This window comes from Salmo salar, chromosome 13, assembly GCF_965601325.2.
Source record: "Salmo salar chromosome 13, fSalSal1, whole genome shotgun sequence".
NCBI lineage: Eukaryota > Metazoa > Chordata > Actinopteri > Salmoniformes > Salmonidae > Salmo > Salmo salar.
Window position 1 is genome coordinate 11,021,420 of NC_138303.1, and position 15,974 is coordinate 11,037,393.

The window sequence follows — 15,974 nt, forward strand, 5'->3', positions numbered from 1 at the left end:
AAATAGCTGTGCAGCAACAATCCCCATTCAAAATGACAGAGCTTGAGAGGATCTGCAGAGAAGAATGGGAGAAACTCCCCAAATACAGGTGTGCAAAGCTTGTAGCGCCATACCCAAGAAGACTCAATGTTGTAATCGCTGCCAAAGGTGCTTCAACAAAGAACTGAGTAAAGGGTTCGAAATACTTATGCTAATGCTATATTTCAGTTTCTAAAAAACTGTTTTTGCTTTGTCATTATGGGGTATTGTGTGTAGAAATGATGGGGGGGACAATTTTATCCATTTTAGAACCTAAACTAACAAAATGTGGAAAAAGTCAAGGGGTCTGAATACTTTCCGAAGGCACTGTATATTATTATTAATAAATTAGTGACACCACTGTAATAATATATGCTTTTTAGCAGACAGTTTTATCCAAAGCAGCTTATTCATGCTGCATACATTTACTGGTGGTCCCGGGTATCAAACCAACTATCCTGGACCGTGTTCTACCAACTGAATTACAGAGGACCGCGTTCTACCAACTGAACTACAGAGGACCGCGTTCTACCAGCTGAGCTACAGAGGACCGCGTTCTACCAGCTGAGCTACAGAGGACCGACGCTCTACCAAGCTGAGCTACAGAGGACCGCGTTCTACCAGCTGAGCTACAGAGGACCGCGTTCTACCAGCTGAGCTACAGAGGACCGCGTTCTACCAGCTGAGCTACAGAGGACCGCGTTCTACCAACTGAGCTACAGAGGACCACGCTCTACCAACTGAGCTACAGAGGACCACGCTCTACCAACTGAGCTACAGAGGACCACGCTCTACCAACTGAGCTACAGAGGACCACGCTCTACCAACTGAGCTACAGAGGACCACGCTCTACCAACTGAGCTACAGAGGACCACGCTCTACCAACTGAGCTACAGAGGACCACGCTCTACCAACTGAGCTACAGAGGACCACGCTCTACCAACTGAGCTACAGAGGACCACGCTCTACCAACTGAGCTACAGAGGACCACGCTCTACCAACTGAGCTACAGAGGACCACGCTCTACCAACTGAGCTACAGAGGACCACGCTCTACCAACTGAGCTACAGAGGACCACGCTCTACCAACTGAGCTACAGAGGACCACGCTCTACCAACTGAGCTACAGAGGACCACGCTCTACCAACTGAGCTACAGAGGACCACGCTCTACCAACTGAGCTACAGAGGACCACGCTCTACCAACTGAGCTACAGAGGACCACGCTCTACCAACTGAGCTACAGAGGACCACGCTCTACCAACTGAGCTACAGAGGACCATGTTCCCCTGTATCTCAGGGGTTTGTACTTCAGGAAGGTTACAGGCTGCGACCACCGCCAGGTAGCGCTCCACACAGGTCCAGCTTTGAAACAAGGGTCGACCAGTGTACAAGAGACCCATACCAAATGCTGCAAGACTTGAGACGGAAGTTGATTTGATGTGTATGCTGACAACCAAAGAAGACAGAATTCAGGCAGAAGAGGACCTCAGACATGGCTGGGTTGAGAGAGAATAACTCTTGAGGCCATTGTCCCTCCCGCTCCAGTCATGATCAGCCACAGGACGTAGCCATTGGTGGGGAAACTCAGAATGAGATTGAGTGCGCAGGAAGCCGTGTTGATGGATGTGCCTTGTGCATGGGGGCCAGCTACTGAGATTCTGTTTGTCTCTGAGATGTTCATGTCTTCACCTTCTAGATTGGTGTGTGGGCTTTAGTATGCTTTGACAATGATAAAGAGTTTATACCTGTTGAAATGGTACGGTAAAGCATGTATCAATCAAAGGAATCAAGATTTTGGGGTGAATTCCGTTTCTACTCAGTCAATTTATGGACTCAATATCAGAAAATGATATGACACTTAATGTCTTATTCAACACATCTGATGAAATTATGAAAGTTCTGCAAAACTAGCATTTCCCCCATTTGTTTCATACATTAGATTAGAACTGGGTTTAAATACACGTGTGTTTGTTTGATAGTAATATAAATATTTGAGTATTTTAAATTAATTTGGACTGAATCACCTACCTCTGGAACTATTTGAAAGTATTTTCAAATAATGTCCTATAAATAACCAACTTTTTCAAAATATGTCCATATACATCATTTTAAATGCAGCACAGTATGTATAAATACTGTATATTTTTGTATTTTCAAATACATGCCAATACTTTCCAAGTGTAATTCCAAACATATCAAATATTCAACTAATTGTGTTTAAAAAAATATATTGTTCCAATTATTTACTAACAAATGTCTTGGAAAGTAATTGAAATACCCTTTAATAGTATTTGAACCCAGGTCTGCATTAGACACATTCTGAGATAAAAGGAACACACCTGAATGAACGGAGATCTCCTGCTGGTCTGGAAAGTGTAGAGCTGATGTTACGTTGACAAGTTGAAGCTGATTGTGTGCTGCAAACACACATATATACATCCCACACACACACACACACCTGTGTCACTCCATCACCTTGATGGACCACACCTGGCTGGCATGCAAATGGTGACGTGCAAAATGTAATCAATATCGCACTAAGTGACTGTGATTATGATTGAAGAGGATATGCTGTGCAGTGTGTTATGGATAGGGCTTTTTTCCTGACAGGTCAAATGGTTCAGAAGGTATACCATCTGTTATCTAAACGGATTGGTACATTCATTTTATTTATTTTTTACTTTTTTTAAATGAATGATATACTGAATAGAAAATGGATTCTTGAAGAATATACAGTAACTTAATAAACAGTTAAACTATCAGATGACAGAGGCTACACCTCGCTGTCTATTTAATTTTGACCTTTAACCTCTCCCCTCTGACCCCCTTAACCCCTCAGGGAGTGTGGGCGATGCCATCTCTGTGATGAAGCCTGACGTATTCGTGTCAGATGATGGGGGTTACACCTGGCTGCAGGCCCTGGAGGGACCTCACCACTATGCCATCCTGGACTCTGGTGGACTGCTGGTGGCCGTGGAGCACTCTGCTCAGCCCATCAAAGACATCAAGTACGTCTGTGTGTCAAAAGAAGGGCTCTGGTCAAAAGTTGTGTACTGTATAGGGAATAGATCAGGGTGTCGTTTCAGACAGGCGACGCAGGAAGCCTGGTACCCAGGCTAGAATGCAGAGGCCAAGAAATAAAGAAACCACTTAAACGTACAATAAAACACGTCATGGCAATTGTGCTGATGTACAGTAATGTGTTCTTTCCTGTCAGGTTTTCCACAGACGAGGGCCAGTGCTGGCACGTTCACCAGTTCACTAGCGATCCAATCCACTTCACAGGGCTAGCGTCAGAGCCGGGGGCGAGGTCTATGAACGTCAGTGTCTGGGGCTACAGAGACTCTCTGCTCAGTCAGTACTGGGTATCAGTCACCATCGACTTCAGAGAGCTGCTCACTAGAGACTGTGAGTACTAGTAATACCATGGGATACAGCTACTGTAGGCTGATGTGATACAGACATGCATTATAACACTGAGTACCCAGTACCTAGACATGAGTTATAACACTGAGTACCCAGTACCTAGACATGTGTTACAACACTGAGTACCTAGACATGCGTTATAACACTGAGTACCTAGACATGCGTTATAACACTGAGTACCCAGTACCTAGACATGCGTTACAACACTGAATACCCAGTACCTAGACATGCGTTATAACACTGAGTACCTAGACATGTGTTACAACACTGAGTACCTAGACATGTGTTACAACACTGAGTACCTAGACATGTGTTACAACACTGAGTACCCAGTACCTAGACATGTGTTACAACAGAGTACCCAGTACCTAGATATGCGTTACAACAGAGTACCCAGTACCTAGATATGCGTTACAACAGAGTACCCAGTACCTAGACATGCGTTACAACACTGAGTACCTAGACATGCGTTACAACACTGAGTACCTAGACATGCGTTACAACACTGAGTACCTAGACATGCGTTACAACACTGAGTACCTAGACATGCGTTACAACACTGAGTACCTAGACATGCGTTACAACACTGAGTACCTAGACATGCGTTACAACACTGAGTACCTAGACATGCGTTACAACACTGAGTACCTAGACATGCGTTACAACACTGAGTACCCAGTACCTAGACATGAGTTACAACACTGAGTACCCAGTACCTAGACATGAGTTATAACACTGAGTACCTAGTACCAGGGAATAAAGCTGCTGTATTAGATGGCTCCTGGGTCTCCAGCACATCACAGGTCTGTGTTAGCCCACTGAACTAAAGCCTCTTTCAAACTCATGTCTGTTTCTCAGGTGAGGACCAAGACTACGTGCAGTGGCTGGCGCACTCTGATGACATCAGCGACCCTAACGACGGCTGTATGTTGGGTTATAAGGAGAAGTTCCTGCGTCTGAGGAAGGCCTCTGTCTGCTTGAAAGGACGGGACTATGAGGTCAACAAGCAACCCACCCCTTGCCCCTGCACCCTGGATGACTTCCAATGGTGAGAAGTCTAGTCATCATGAATCTGTTCCAATATCCACACTAGTATACTACCTAAGATAAAGCCTTGTATTGGGCATGCATTCTGGTATGCCCTTATGTTTGCTGCATATGTTTCAGTCAGCTCCAGTACACGGTGGTGGTCACCCTAGCTACAGTACACGGTGGTGGTCACCCTAGCTACAGTACACTGTGGTGGATTACCCTAGCTACATTATAATGTGGTGGTCACCCTAGCTCCAGTACACTGTGGTGGTCACCCTAGCTCCAGTACACTGTGGTGGTCACCCTAGCTCCAGTACACTGTGGTGGTCACCCTAGCTCCAGTACACTGTGGTGGTCACCCTAGCTCCAGTACACTGTGGTGGTCACCCTAGCTCCAGTACACTGTGGTAGTCACCCTAGCTCCAGTACACGGTGGTGGTCACCCTAGCTCCAGTACACTGTGGTGGATTACCCTAGCTACATTATAATGTGGTGGTCACCCTAGCTCCAGTACACTGTGGTGGTTACCCTAGCTCCAGTACATTGTGGTGGTCACCCTAGCTCCAGTACACGGTGGTGGTCACCCTAGCTCCAGTACACTGTGGTGGATTACCCTAGCTACATTATAATGTGGTGGTCACCCTAGCTCCAGTACACTGTGGTGGTCACCCTAGCTCCAGTACACTGTGGTGGTCACCCTAGCTCCAGTACACTGTGGTGGTCACCCTAGCTCCAGTACACTGTGGTGGTCACCCTAGCTCCAGTACACTGTGGTAGTCACCCTAGCTCCAGTACACTGTGGTGGTCACCCTAGCTACAGTACACGGTGGTGGATTACCCTAGCTACATTATAATGTGGTGGTCACCCTAGCTCCAGTACACTGTGGTGGTTACCCTAGCTCCAGTACACTGTGGTGGTTACCCTAGCTCCAGTACATTGTGGTGGTCACCCTAGCTCCAGTACACGGTGGTGGTCACCCTAGCTCCAGTACACTGTGGTGGATTACCCTAGCTACATTATAATGTGGTGGTTAACCTAGCTCCAGTACACTGTGGTGGTCACCCTAGCTCCAGTACACTGTGGTGGTCACCCTAGCTCCAGTACACTGTGGTGGTCACCCTAGCTCCAGTACACTGTGGTGGTTAACCTAGCTCCAGTACACTGTGGTGGTCACCCTAGCTCCAGTACACTGTGGTGGTCACCCTAGCTCCAGTACACTGTGGTGGTCACCCTAGCTCCAGTACACTGTGGTGGTCACCCTAGCTCCAGTACACTGTGGTGGTCACCCTAGCTCCAGTACACTGTGGTGGTCACCCTAGCTCCAGTACACTGTGGTAGTCACCCTAGCTACAGTACACGGTGGTGGTTACCCTAGCTCCAGTACACTGTGGTGGATTACCCTAGCTACATTATAATGTGGTGGTCACCCTAGCTCCAGTACACTGTGGTGGTTACCCTAGCTCCAGTACATTGTGGTGGTCACCCTAGCTCCAGTACACGGTGGTGGTCACCCTAGCTCCAGTACACTGTGGTGGATTACCCTAGCTACATTATAATGTGGTGGTCACCCTAGCTCCAGTACACTGTGGTGGTCACCCTAGCTCCAGTACACTGTGGTGGTCACCCTAGCTCCAGTACACTGTGGTGGTCACCCTAGCTCCAGTACACTGTGGTGGTCACCCTAGCTCCAGTACACTGTGGTGGTCACCCTAGCTCCAGTACACTGTGGTAGTCACCCTAGCTACAGTACACGGTGGTGGTCACCCTAGCTACAGTACACGGTGGTGGATTACCCTAGCTACATTATAATGTGGTGGTCACCCTAGCTCCAGTACACTGTGGTGGTTACCCTAGCTCCAGTACACTGTGGTGGTTACCCTAGCTCCAGTACATTGTGGTGGTCACCCTAGCTCCAGTACACGGTGGTGGTCACCCTAGCTCCAGTACACTGTGGTGGATTACCCTAGCTACATTATAATGTGGTGGTTAACCTAGCTCCAGTACACTGTGGTGGTCACCCTAGCTCCAGTACACTGTGGTGGTCACCCTAGCTCCAGTACACTGTGGTGGTCACCCTAGCTCCAGTACACTGTGGTGGTTAACCTAGCTCCAGTACACTGTGGTGGTCACCCTAGCTCCAGTACACTGTGGTGGTCACCCTAGCTCCAGCACACTGTGGTGGTTACCCTAGCTCCAGCACACTGTGGTGGTCACCCTAGCTCCAGTACACTGTGGTGGTCACCCTAGCTCCAGTACACTGTGGTGGTCACCCTAGCTCCAGTACACTGTGGTGGTCACCCTAGCTCCAGTACACTGTGGTGGTCACCCTAGCTCCAGTACACGGTGGTGGTCACCCTAGCTACAATACACTGTGGTGGATTACCCTAGCTACATTATAATGTGGTGGTCACCCTAGCTCCAGTACACTGTGGTGGTCACCCTAGCTACAGTACATTGTGGTGGTCACCCTAGCTCCAGTACACTGTGGTAGTCACCCTAGCTCTAGTACACTGTGGTAGTCACCCTAGCTCTAGTACACTGTGGTAGTCACCCTAGCTACAGTACACTGTGGTGGATTACCCTAGCTACAGTACACTGTGGTGGTCACCCTAGCTCCAGTACACTGTGGTGGTTACCCTAGCTACAGTACATTGTGGTGGTCACCCTAGCTCCAGTACACTGTGGTGGTTACCCTAGCTACAGTACATTGTGGTGGTCACCCTAGCTCCAGTACACTGTGGTGGTCACCCTAGCTCCAGTACACGGTGGTGGTCACCCTAGCTCCAGTACACGGTGGTGGTCACCCTAGCTACAGTACACTGTGGTGGATTACCCTAGCTCCATTATAATGTGGTGGTTAACCTAGCTCCAGTACACGGTGGTGGATTACCCTAGCTACAGTACACGGTGGTGGATTACCCTAGCTACAGTACACGGTGGTGGTCACCCTAGCTCCAGCACACTGTGGTGGTCACCCTAGCTCTAGTACACTGTGGTGGTCACCCTAGCTCCAGACAGTTTACCAGTGGCAGAAGAATAGTAATTGTTCTCAACACCACTACCTGCTGTCCCTGTCTAACCTGCTCCACGCTGCCCTCCTGCAGTGACTTTGGGTACTATCGTAAAGAGAACAGCTCAGAGTGTGTGGAACAGCCGGACCTGAAGGGCCACGTTCTGGAGTTCTGTCTGCAAGGCAAGAAGGAGCTGCTGCAGACCAGAGGGTAAGGCTTTAGTCATCTGTGTTCCAACCTGGATCTCCTGCGCTGTGTATCACAAGACCATGTTAGCCCACTGTGCTAAAGTCTAGGAATTAGCTTGAGGAGGTAACACAAGTCTACAGGTCTCAGACAAGGTAACTTATCAGAGTGTGGATCACCGAACCACCTGATCGTGCTGTACAACTGTCAGTAGTCATGGTAGCACATAGGTTCCTATTTCTGGAAGTTTCTCTCTGTGTATATGGCATGACAACGATGGAAGAGTTTATTTTTTCCATATTTAAAAAAAATATATATATTTAAGCACAAGCATTTCGCTACACTCGCAATAACATCTGCTAACTATGTGTATGTGACCAATAAAATTTGATTTGATTAAGTTACTTTCTTTATAACCATGACTGACCACTAACCATGTCCTCTTGGTCCACAGCTATAGAAAGATCCCTGGGGATAAGTGTGAGGGAGGAACACAGCCAGAGAGAAAAGAGATAGACCTCAGTAAGAGGTGTGTCAATGACCTACTGGGACCTCAGGAACTACTGGTGAGTAGAGATGACTACGCCACTGGTTCTCACTGGTCTTCAGTGGTTCTCACTGGTCTTCAGTGGTTCTCACTGGTCTTCAGTGGTTCTCACTGGTCTTCAGTGGTTCTCACTGGTCCTCAGTGGTTCTCACTGGTCCACACTGGTTCTCACTGGTCTTCAGTGTTCCACACTGGTTCTCACTGGTCTTCAGTGGTCCACACTGGTTCTCACTGGTCCTCAGTGGTTCTCACTGGTCTTCAGTGGTTCTCACTGGTCTTCAGTGGTTCTCACTGGTCTTCAGTGGTTCTCACTGGTCTTCAGTGGTTCTCACTGGTCTTCAGTGGTTCTCACTGGTCTTCAGTGGTTCTCACTGGTCCTCAGTGGTTCTCACTGGTCCACACTGGTTCTCACTGGTCCACACTGGTTCTCACTGGTCCACACTGGTTCTCACTGGTCCACACTGGTTCTCACTGGTCTTCAGTGGTCCACACTGGTTCTCACTGGTCTTCAGTGGTCCACACTGGTTCTCACTGGTCTTCAGTGGTCCACACTGGTTCTCACTGGTCTTCAGTGGTCCACACTGGTTCTCACTGGTCTTCAGTGGTCCACACTGGTTCTCACTGGTCTTCAGTGGTCCACACTGGTTCTCACTGGTCTTCAGTGGTCCACACTGGTTCTCACTGGTCTTCAGTGGTCCTCACTGGTTCTCACTGGTCTTCAGTGGTCCACATTGGTTCTCACTGGTCTTCAGTGGTCCACACTGGTTCTCACTGGTCTTCAGTGGTCCACACTGGTTCTCACTGGTCTTCAGTGGTTCTCACTGGTCTTCAGTGGTTCTCACTGGTCTTCAGTGGTTCTCACTGGTTCTCAGTGGTCTTCAGTGGTCCACACTGGTTCTCAGTGGTCCACACTGGTTCTCAGTGGTTCTCACTGGTCTTCAGTGGTTCTCACTGGTTTTCACTGGTTCTCACTGGTCCAGAATGTCAAAAAACAATGGAAGGAATCCTTGCGTAACATTTATTGAATTTGACAACTTGCGTATAACATGGGCAGTTTGAACGTGGAATCACGTAAACATTTTAACCCAAGAGACTGACAGAAAGATTGATAGGGATTTCATCTTCAAAACAGTGTAAACCTCAGTAACCATTGGTTACATGACCTTAATCGTGCTGCACAACTGTCAGTAGTCATGGTAGCACATGCTTTCTCGTTTCTGGAAGTCTCTCTCTCTATGTATACTGCATGACAACGATGGAAGAGTTGTCCTTATACTCTCTCTCTGTATCTCTCCCCTCCTAAAGACGGACGGCCATCTGTCCAGCTCAGCACCCATCGTAGTGACGGTTCTAATCATTATCCTGCTCAGTATCGTAGCTGGGGTCCTCTTTGTCAAGAAGTACGTCTGCGGTGGAAGGTCAGTACAGCAACTGTTGTTTTAAGATCAGTACATAGCAAACCGAGCTATACTGCTGTTGTTTTAAGATCAGTACATAGCAAACCGAGCTATACTGCTGTTGTTTTAAGATCAGAGCTGGTTACTCAAGCACAGTGAAACATTTTAAATATCTGAGCCAGTACCATTTGGTTCTGGTTGGCACAATGATGTGTGAAAAGGTTATAAGTGGCTCGGTGTGTTTTGGTTGGCTCCTCCAGGTTCCTGGTACACAGGTACTCTGTCCTACAGCAGCATGCTGAGGCCCAGGGAGACGGAGTAGATGAGCCATTAGACAGCAACCACACTCGGGCAAGCAACAAGAACGGCTTACACGATTCAGACGAGGTAATGGTACAAACACACAAACATCACATTTTTTAGTTTTTGTATGGCCTCCGCACTTATTATAAATATACAATTTACCTCAATCCCTTGGTGAAGGATTGGTTGTGACTTTTCTTCGCCTCAGTGTTTTCTCTAGTCCTTTCTTTTAAAAGTCCGCTTACATAGGAATGTTGTTTGTTCTCTGTGTGTCTCTAGGATCTTCTGGAGTAACAGGTGGCATTTTCAGCTACCAGGAGGACCTACTAGCCTCCTGTCTATCCTTTACAACCTAGAAGCTCCTGCAGCTGCCAGGGGAATCTAGTCTCCTGTCTATCCTTCACAAACCAGAAGCTCCTGCAGCTACCAGGAGGAACTACCAGTCTATCCTTCACAAACCAGAAGCTCCTGCAGCTACCAGGGGAATCTAGTCTCCTGTCTGTCCTTAGGCTCACTGCTCTATATTGAAGAACAAGTTTGTCCTATGTGTACAACGAGGCTCGCTGCTGCTCTCTCTCCTTCGCTTCCTGTTACTTCCTCCTTCTCCCCTCCACCATGACCCTTTTAACTCTAACCCCTGACCTTACATTGCCTGGTGGAGAGTCCTTGTAATGCAGCTCTCATCAGTGAGGTATCCAATGAGGCTTTCTGTTCTGAGTGAGACACACATAGAGTTCAGCAGGAGAGCAAAGGGGGCTAGTAGTGTTGTGGTTGATTTAGAATTTCTTCTCCATGTTCCTTTTCCGTTGGGAACAATTGAGTGATGGAATGTGGTGGTTCTGGACCGCTGGTGAACATTTAAATAATGGACCTCTGGAATTGCTGTGTAGAAGCTGTTTTATCAGCATCATCTTCTCTTAACAACATAAAGCTATCTTTTTCGACCAAGTGAACATAAACAACATGACATTACAGGTTATACATGCTTGGGACTGGGGCTCTTGGGAATATTACGTATACACTTCTAATGAAGACTTTTCCTGTTTCTCCCTCCCCTCCCCTCCCCTGCACTGTACATAAAGAGCTTTCCTTTTTCATTGATGTGACAGAGTCGGGAACATGGTAAATAGGTTGCTGTTGGGTACTGTGGCTTGGAAATATTATTTGTAAGTATTTTTGCCTAACTAATAAGATGCAAGTGGAAATATTTATAAGCATTTAAAGTTGGATAGCAATAACATGTTTAGATCCACTGTATCAACACTAAGCTTTCATAGCAGGCGTGAACGTCCTCTAAACTAGACTGAACTAAAGCGATGTATCCTAACCCGAGAAATGTCTACCTGACTCGAATTTTCACCTCCTAAATCATGCATTGATATCAATGGGGTAATAGAAATGTGTTGCGTGCATGTATCTCAAATTATGATTTGGCTGTATTTGAACAATGTCCTTTTTGTATCTGAAAACTGTTTTAGTTAGTACTTGGGAGAAAATCTAGTGTACAAATAGCTATTGGCCTTACGCCTCCTCATTTCTCAATAAAAATGATACTTCTGTTTTAATATGTTAAGCTGTTTTTACACACGTGAAAGTAGATCCAAAAGTGAAGGAAGGACAGTAGGAATTAATCACTGGACTACACAGGGCAACAACGTAAACACAGGAACTAAGAGCACATTTGTAAATGTAAGTACATGGATCTGGACATTTTTTGATGGAGCAGTTTGCATAACAATGTTGTATGGATGTGTAGCAGTTTTACACTGGCGTGCCTGTTTTCAGTATGTGTAGAACCGACCTCCTATGTACTGTAGCTCATATGACATGAGCTAATTCTACTGAATCACATTTTATTATGGTCACCACATTACCCGAGAAGGTCATTGACTTAGTTTCACAGAGACAGGATCATTCTAGCCTCGGAAGCCCATTTGGGGGAAATGTCTGTCTAGTATGGGGGCTGGGTCTGTGCCTTCCCAATGAGTGGTAAGTGTACGTACTGTCTATAATAGCTTCAAAGTGTGCATCCCAAATAGCACCTTATTCTCTATATAGGGGACTACTATTGACCAGGGCCCATAGGATGCACCCTAGATATCAGATGTCTGTGTAACCACAGTTGCATCCACTTTGTCATTGACACCCCGTAGATTGGACTTACTGTAATTTATGTGAATAAGGATTTCACCTGAAATGAAACTCCCTTCAATACCGACTACCCTTCTGTTCAGTACAACTGTTCTCTGAATACTCTCCCATCTATAAAGCAATAGGAAATGGAAACATGAACCAATTTGATTCCCTTGTCATGCAATACAACTTGATTTGTCCACTGTGAAATAGACAAATGCAATGTTTCATCTGATTTATAATCCAACCTATACTTGGTGTTTGGTTTGTACAAAAACATCTCTGCACTGGCACAGGACTAAAATAAATGTAGATTGGCATTAGAGCCAACACCTGTACTGTAGTTAACACTGGAAAGACACGTGTTCTGAATTATTCATACCTATTTAATCATGCTGGTTTTATGTCTTTGATTTGAGAGGTGAGACATTTTAAAATGGCTGTATAAAGAAATAATTGTTGAATCTTGGTGTTGGCTGTGTATCTCTTGTTCTGTATATTTGAGACAATTTTGCTTTGGGTTGACAACCAATAAATTAACTCGTCCCTTTGAAAGTTTTGTCTCCTCTGGACTAACATTGCATGTAAAATTACATTTCATTCCAATGTCAATATGTGCAACATTCAAGAAAACCAATTCAATTATAGAATTACAATCAACTTGTGACTAACCCATACATTTGAAATAGTGCTTTATTGGTTTGCAGCATAATCAGTCTCTGGCATCTTCCAACAGAAGTCTATTGCATTTAGGAAACCAACACATTAACATCTCAGGCTACTTCTAAAATGGCACCCATGGGGCCCTGGTCAAAAGTAGTGCACTATATAGGGAATAGGGTGCCATTAGTGCACTACTTTTGACCAGGGCTATGTAGGGAATAGGGTGCAATTTTGCTATCTCAGATTCTGTACAGGAAGTTTCCTTCGCGGTCAAAGAACTCTATCCCATTCTGTACCACTGGCGAATGCTTTGACGACAGCATTAGTTCCTCCAGTTCTTCCTCTGAAAACACCCTTCCATCCCATCTCTCCTCAAGGTCGCCTTTCTCCTCAACCTTCAACACATTGTCCTCTGGAACATTCTCCTCTTCCTCCCACTCCTCTCTAGAGTAATCTTGTCCTGAGGTGTGCCTGCTGTGCAGGGTTGGGGAGGATGAGAGCTGGGTGGGTAGTGAGGTGAGAGGAGCAGCAGGACTATTAGCAGTAGTCATCATGGCTCTTGGGCCTGGGCCATCCTCCAAGTCCCTGGCTATCAGCCTCTGGCTACTGTGGCTAGCCAGGGTGACCATGGCACCAGTGTCACTTCCTGTGGGCAGCATGGCTGGTTTGCTACTTCTATGTCCAGAGGCAGGCAGCTGTGGTCCCACTGCCCCTCCACCACCAGGTAGGGCCACCTGCCTATCCTGTCCCCCTGCTCCACCCCCAGGTAGGGCTTGCTGCCTGCCCTGTCCCCCTGCTCCACCCCCAGGTAAGGCCTGCTGTCTCAGCCTGGCCCACACGCTGGCGTCCTGTTTAGCTTTCCTCTCTGGGGTGGGGGCGAACTTGCTCCTCAGGACTCGTAGGATGACGTCACGATGGACAGAGAATCCCTCTGCCAGACGGTCAATGGTCCATTCCTCTGGTAGCTCCTGCTTCAGATACCTGGGGTGTAGTCAGTAATTGAGTCATTGGTTTAGTCATTGAGGAAAAACGTTGACAATGTTGCAGATAAAGCTGACACGACTCCCTAGTCTACCTGACAGACAATCAAAACATGTCATTCATACAGTACAGCAAAGCTGTCAGGCAACGGGTGGCTACTTTGATGAATCTCATCTAAAATATATTTTGATTTAACACTTTTTTGCTTACTACATGATTCCATATGTGTTATTTCATAGTTTGTCTTCACTATTATTCTATAATGTATAAAATAGTAAAAATAAAGACAAACCCTGGAATGAGTAGGTGTGTCCAAACTTTAGACATATCCTGTGTATATATAATATATTTCTGAATATTTAGTAACATTGCAGCCTTCCTCACCTGATCTGTTCCATGGCGTCCCAGCTCAGCCTCCTCTCTGGAGCTCCAGACTCTGTCAGCTGTCTCTTGACTATATGGTACTTCACCGTCCTCTGTCGTCTTCTCTCTTCACTAGACAGGGAAGGTGAGACTGCCGGCATTAGGCCTTGCTGCATCACGAGTGTGGAGTGATGACTTGATAAATATATGATATTATCTTAAGATACTATGTAGGCCTATCACTGATTTGGTGAAAGTGGCAAGTATGTAGACAGGCACCCTTCAATAGGCCTGGTGGTCCCAGGTCTGTTTGTGCTGTATGCATCGCCAACAGTTCTTGTCAGAAAGACCGCTCAAACAGATCTGGGACCAGACTAAGCCTAGGGTTCAGTTTAGGATAAATGTTTCTCACCTGAACACAGCCTGGACCTTGTCGTCTACATCGTCCATATCTGGATCTGGATCTTCATCTTCAAACCTCTCCTCCTTCCCTCTGTGTCTGTGGGCCGAGGTCCCGTGTGTCTGCCTCTGATCCATCCAGGCCTTGCTGGCATCGCTGCTGACATGTCGACTACAGCTCCATGTGGGCATCACTGACAGTTTGACAAGCCTGGAGGCTATCAAGGAGACCATCCTGAAAGACATCATGGCTATTCTGAAGGCTCACCACTGGTCACTACTGGATGAAGGAAAAGACAGGATCAGAAATTCTCAACATGTTCTATCTAGCTGATTTGCCCAGCACGTCCATTCGGTCTGATCTAGTTACCTAAGAAAAAGTTCAGCTCGCTGAACTAACCTCAATACCAATGGAAAGACCCTCACAAACTTTTACAGATGCACAACTGAGAGCATCCTTTCGGGCTGTATCACTGCCTGGTATGGCAACTGAAAAACAGCTTCTATCTCAAGGCCATCAGACTGTTAAACAACCATCACTAGCCGGCTACCACCTGGTTACTCAACCCTGCACCTTAGAGGCTGCTGCCCTATATACATAGATATGGAAACACTGACCACTTTAATAATGGAACACTAGTCACTTTAATAATGTTTACATACTTCTTTACTCATCTCATATGTATATACTGTATTGTATTCTACTGTATTTTAGTCAATGCCACTCCAACATTGCTCATCCTAACATTAATATATTTCTTAATTCCATAATTTTACATTTGTGTGAATTGTTAGATACTACTGCACTGTTGGAGCTAGGAACACAAGCATTTCGCTACACCCGCAATAACATCTGCTAAATATGTGTAAGTGATCAATAAAATGTGATTTGATAGTAACCTTGGCTAGCATACAGAGCCAAAGACCTTAGCTAGTTAGCTAAATACGCCTCTTGCTGCTACCGCCCATTCACATCTCACAAAGTATTCAAACAATAACCAGGTGTCTAGCCAACATTGATAAAAAATAATTAACAATTGTATTCACCCAAATAAGATTGTCCTGCTTTCTTTAGCTACATTTCAGTCTAGACCTGCTTGTCTCGTGGAAACAATGTAGCACTTCCGCAAACAGTCGTGAGTGGCATACAACCTATATTTCCACATACTGCCACCTACTGGCATGGGGTGTTGAAAAAAAAACCGATACATATCAGTCACTACTGGATCGAAAATACCAAACAACAAACCTTAATTTAAGTAAATGCATTGATATTTATGAATATTACCCATGTATGCAGTGCTAACATGTGGTAAAGAGAGATTAGCACCAGTGGTGTTAAGTACTTAAGTAGTACATTAAAGTATTTATTACTTAAGTCGTTTTTGGGGTATCTGTACTTTTTACTCCATACATTTTCCCTGACACCCCATTTTGAATGCTGGACAGGAAAATGGTCCAATTCACACACTTATCAAGACAACATCTCTGGTCATCTCTACTGCCTCTGATC

At 46.0% G+C, this 15,974-nt stretch overlaps 2 protein-coding genes across 4 annotated transcripts in view; one reads left to right on the plus strand and one right to left on the minus strand.

The window, feature by feature from the left end:
- LOC106566365 (sortilin) overlaps nt 1-12,610 on the plus strand; it is a 33,575-nt gene extending 20,965 nt beyond the window's left edge. The window contains exons 12-19 of the mRNA XM_014134309.3: nt 2,859-3,027; nt 3,237-3,427; nt 4,304-4,493; nt 7,583-7,699; nt 8,130-8,241; nt 9,528-9,640; nt 9,880-10,006; nt 10,202-12,610. Of these exons, the coding sequence (XP_013989784.1) occupies nt 2,859-3,027; nt 3,237-3,427; nt 4,304-4,493; nt 7,583-7,699; nt 8,130-8,241; nt 9,528-9,640; nt 9,880-10,006; nt 10,202-10,216 (1,034 nt within the window). The 3' untranslated portion in view covers nt 10,217-12,610. The remainder of the gene's footprint in view (nt 1-2,858; nt 3,028-3,236; nt 3,428-4,303; nt 4,494-7,582; nt 7,700-8,129; nt 8,242-9,527; nt 9,641-9,879; nt 10,007-10,201) is intronic.
- A 120-nt stretch (nt 12,611-12,730) lies between these two features.
- ngrn (neugrin, neurite outgrowth associated) lies at nt 12,731-15,643 on the minus strand. 3 transcript variants are annotated; one of them, XM_014134311.2, is made up of 4 exons: nt 15,509-15,643; nt 14,475-14,741; nt 14,084-14,194; nt 12,731-13,699 (listed from the first exon to the last, which is right to left on the minus strand). In XM_014134311.2, the coding sequence occupies exons 2-4, from the start codon at nt 14,708-14,710 to the stop codon at nt 12,958-12,960; spliced, it is 1,089 nt and encodes a 362-aa protein (XP_013989786.1). In that variant the 5' UTR covers nt 14,711-14,741; nt 15,509-15,643; the 3' UTR covers nt 12,731-12,957. The 3 variants fall into 3 exon arrangements, with proteins under 3 accessions (XP_013989786.1, XP_013989787.1, XP_013989788.1); XM_014134312.2 differs by having other exon boundaries at nt 14,475-14,738; nt 15,509-15,616; XM_014134313.3 differs by having other exon boundaries at nt 14,475-14,696; nt 15,509-15,610.
- Between the last annotated feature and the right edge of the window lie 331 nt (nt 15,644-15,974).